This window comes from Trichoderma reesei (genome assembly GCF_000167675.1).
Source record: "Trichoderma reesei QM6a unplaced genomic scaffold TRIREscaffold_15, whole genome shotgun sequence".
NCBI lineage: Eukaryota > Fungi > Ascomycota > Sordariomycetes > Hypocreales > Hypocreaceae > Trichoderma > Trichoderma reesei.
Window position 1 is genome coordinate 632284 of NW_006711162.1, and position 3811 is coordinate 636094.

Sequence of the window (3811 nt, forward strand, 5' to 3'; positions counted from 1 at the left end):
CTCATATCGTGGCTTCGACTTACAAGTTCCTCACCTTTCCTCTTCCACTGATAATGTTCTTCTCGCAACTCCTCTGCTCTTGGTTAGACCTTGTGATTATACTTTGTTTTTATCAAGTTCACTCGGTCAAATTCCAACCTTCTCTGAGGATCTAGACAAATTGCAGTGCCACGGTAGTTGGAGTACGTTGTCGAGAACGCCTCCGTGTTGTCTTTAGGTCGTCTGTGATCCCTATAAAAACCCTCCTTCCCTGCTATCTCCCGGTTCGGATTCCAATTTCCAGTCATCAGTCTCATCTTCCATAAATACTTGCAGCCCAACTCAATCTTCTAAATTTTATAGGCTGAGCTATCCACCATATCAAACACCTTTTCAAATATTACAATACTTCACCTTACACAAACTCGACAACACATATACTTCTTCCCATATTGTCGAAATTTACACATCATCACTCAACTCTAACGATGTCTATCTCCAACTTGTCTCTGTCCGCCATGTTCCAGGTATTTTTTCACTTGACCTTCGCTTACTGCCTGACCCTGCTAACACTCGATACAGATGGTCTCCGAGGCCATGGCCACTTATAACCCGGAGTTGCCTACAACCCCGGAGGATCTCTACGACACGTCCATGTTCCCAGAGATGGACGTCAATGATGCTACGACTTTCTGGAACTTTTCCGAAGGTCAGATGGACCAGGCCTTCAACATGGCCGTTGACCATAACACGGCCATGGACAACAACATTGCCCTTAACCACAGGGCCGTGAATAACAACATGGCCTACAACAACATGGCGTACAACAACATGGCCAACAGCAACATGGCCAACAACAACATGGCCTACGACAACATGGCCTACAACATTATGGCCACCAGAAACTCCCAAGTGGACAACTCTCCACTGGACACCACACCTCCGAATGGCCACATAACTGAGCCTGACAGCTCAGAGACTCGGGTATGGCAATATACCATCTTGTATATACAAGGAGCATCTTGCTAACTCTATTATCCTACAGTCATCTTCATCTGTGCCCAGCCCCAGGCTGATTCAATACCAGAGGACCATGGCCGAAATGGTCGCCCGGGAGGCCCGAAGGGCAGCAAGAAAGACCAAGAGGGCTACCCAAAGGCCTCGAGGTCCGAAACTCCGTTGCGGCCAATGCAGCGAGGATCACGAGGGCTTCCGCGGCCGACACGAGCTGGAACGCCACAGAAGGGCGAAACACAACCAGCAAGTGGATCGATACCACTGTGTCGGGCCACTGGATGGGACGGCCATTGCCGGCGGGCTCACCCTCCACCAGCCGTTCCATGGCTGCAGGTACTGCAGGGGCCAAAAGCAGTACAACTCCGAGCAGAATGCCATCGACCATTTACGGCGGCGGCATTTCAGCGCCAAGAAGGAGCGCGGTGGCCCCCCTGTCCTGGTCAATGTCCAGGAGCTGACGGTCGAGAAACTGCGGCCATTCGTCCAGAGGACGACGATTACCACCCCTGCGCCAGTCCATGGCAACAACTCGGCGGCAGCCGCACCACCGCCTGCAACTGGCACAATTCCAGCGGCAGTCACGCAACCTCCTATACCGGCAACCAACTCAGCTGCCACGACATCGTCAGCTGCCCCGGTAAACCCACCACAGGTGCCGGTGACTCTCCTGCCAGACGACCAGGACTCAGATCACGGCCCTGCGTTGCTCGAGGACGGCGAGGAAATAGATTCCACGCCTACGTTGTTCGGTGATGGCGACGGCATGGTCAGCCCGCCTATGCCATGGGAAGGTGTACCCGGAGAAGGCACAATCGATCCGTCCTTCTTGACGCTCTGATAGCTGGCATGTTGGCCTCTGGGACAGAGCAGGTGACCTTGGCCGACTTGGAATTCTGGGATTGGACTTGTGATGGAAAAATTGGACACTAGATGCTTAAATTGATAAATAAACATGTCTCATCACGATTTGTGCATTAATTCCGATTCAACTCGTGAAATCATTCGAACCTCAGTGATGCTCCAGGTGTATGATGTGGAATGAAGTGTCGTTTCTAGTGGCTGTAAACAGTTTCCCTCATATCGCAGAACAGACCTGCAACAACTTGTACATGTATCTAATTGCTTTCAAAATAACCTACATAATGTGATGATCTTGCTGAAATTGTGCACACCATGTTGAGTTTCCTGCGAGGCGGTTGACGTGTTTGATGCTTGATGGGCTTGATGATCAACTGTATGTCTCAGCAGGCAACTACATACGAGCAGCCGCCTTCAACGAGAAAGGCAATGCATAGTAACAAGAGACCACTCCGTGCCCTCTATATGTTGTTTGTGTCGTTTCGGGAACTTCAACAGCAAAACTTCCGCATACTTTTGGCCAGCTCTATTTGTTCCTCGAGCAGCCCCTATCACACTGCCATATCCCATCTCCATTGTCTTGTCCCTGTTTCACATGCAGGCCTTGTTTCGAATTTCCACTCAATTCTGAGTTCACAAAGCATCCATGCCAACACTAGGTACACACTGACTGGTCTCTACAAATTGCCTTTCATACATCGCTCCTGAACCCGGCATTCTCAGGACAGCCTCCCTCTTTCTTTCCAATAGCGCCTTCATTCCTTCTCCAAACAATTGCATCGCACAGATATCTACTGCTTGGCCGTTGTCTAATCTTTCGCCCTGATAATACTTCATCCCGCAGCTCATTTGTGTCATGGTCGTACATGCTCTGTTTGTCAAAAGACCCAAGCACAAGTCTGCCATGATTCAATAATCTGGAATGTGTGATAGTCCCTTTGCCAACGGCTCTTAGCTCTCATGATTTTCCCTTCCTAAAAGGAAACTAGTTACGGCTGTGCTGTCTATCGTGGATGAATTCAGCAATGCATGCCCGCTCCCTAACAACATCACAGTACATGTAGCCGCCTACGGCCACTACCTACCTACAGCATTAAGGTGCCTAGTGGTGTGTCCGCGATGCTCGCCCCGCTTCACGTATCAGGTCTCGGGAAGGAAGACTGGCGAGTAGGACTATGTCCATCGGAAACATTGTGCTCTAAGGTTGTTGAATCCGAGCTTTTTCTCCGAAGAGGGCCCAAATAGGCACCAATGGAGAACTCTATTGCGTCTTTGCTTCAAAGGCCTCCGTGCCATCTTTGCGTCCTGAGTTTTTCCTAAGAAGCCTCCATCCCCATTTTCTGTCCAAGATTCTCTCCTATCTGTCAGTGCCAGCTGGAGCCCTCCTGTTCCTCCTGCTTCCTCCACGGTGCCGACAGGAACTCAGCCCTGATTCAACTTGATCGATTGGTAGCTCATCCAGGCTCTGTGGTTCGCTAAAATGTTTGTATGCACAGGATGGATCACACAGAGATTGCTTTGATTGATAATTCTTTCGGGTTGCAGGACACATCGGGATATATAGAGGTATGTGCCATCTTACTGTTACCTACTCCTCAATCCGGCTAATAGTTAATCTCGCAGTACGTCTGGGCCATGGACAACTGCATCTCGTCAATGGTCTTTGGCCAAGGCATGACCCCAAATGACAGTCGTTGCGATCCCGACCTGCAATTTCGTATAACTTTTGGACGTTCACCAAGTCTCAAACAAGCTTCTACCAACTCCCACCATCAATCTTGACTTCATATTAGTCAACACCTGAGCCTCTCAGTTCCAACTCTCTCCAATATCAGGAGCACTGACTTTCTTTTCTCCCACTTTGGCCGACTCCAACCAGGTACGTGCTTGCTTCGATACTGCTTACCGGCAAAACCTGCTAATAGTTTATCAAGGACTCTTGCCCAATGCCCAAGCG

General features: G+C 49.8%; 1 protein-coding gene across 1 annotated transcript; it reads left to right on the forward strand.

The window, feature by feature from the left end:
- Nucleotides 1-467: 467 nt before the first annotated feature.
- TRIREDRAFT_109364 (uncharacterized protein) lies at nt 468-1834 on the forward strand (the record flags this gene model as incomplete). Its single annotated transcript, XM_006966960.1, has 3 exons — nt 468-506; nt 562-963; nt 1025-1834. The coding sequence occupies 3 exons, from the start codon at nt 468-470 to the stop codon at nt 1832-1834; spliced, it is 1251 nt and encodes a 416-aa protein (XP_006967022.1).
- Between the last annotated feature and the right edge of the window lie 1977 nt (nt 1835-3811).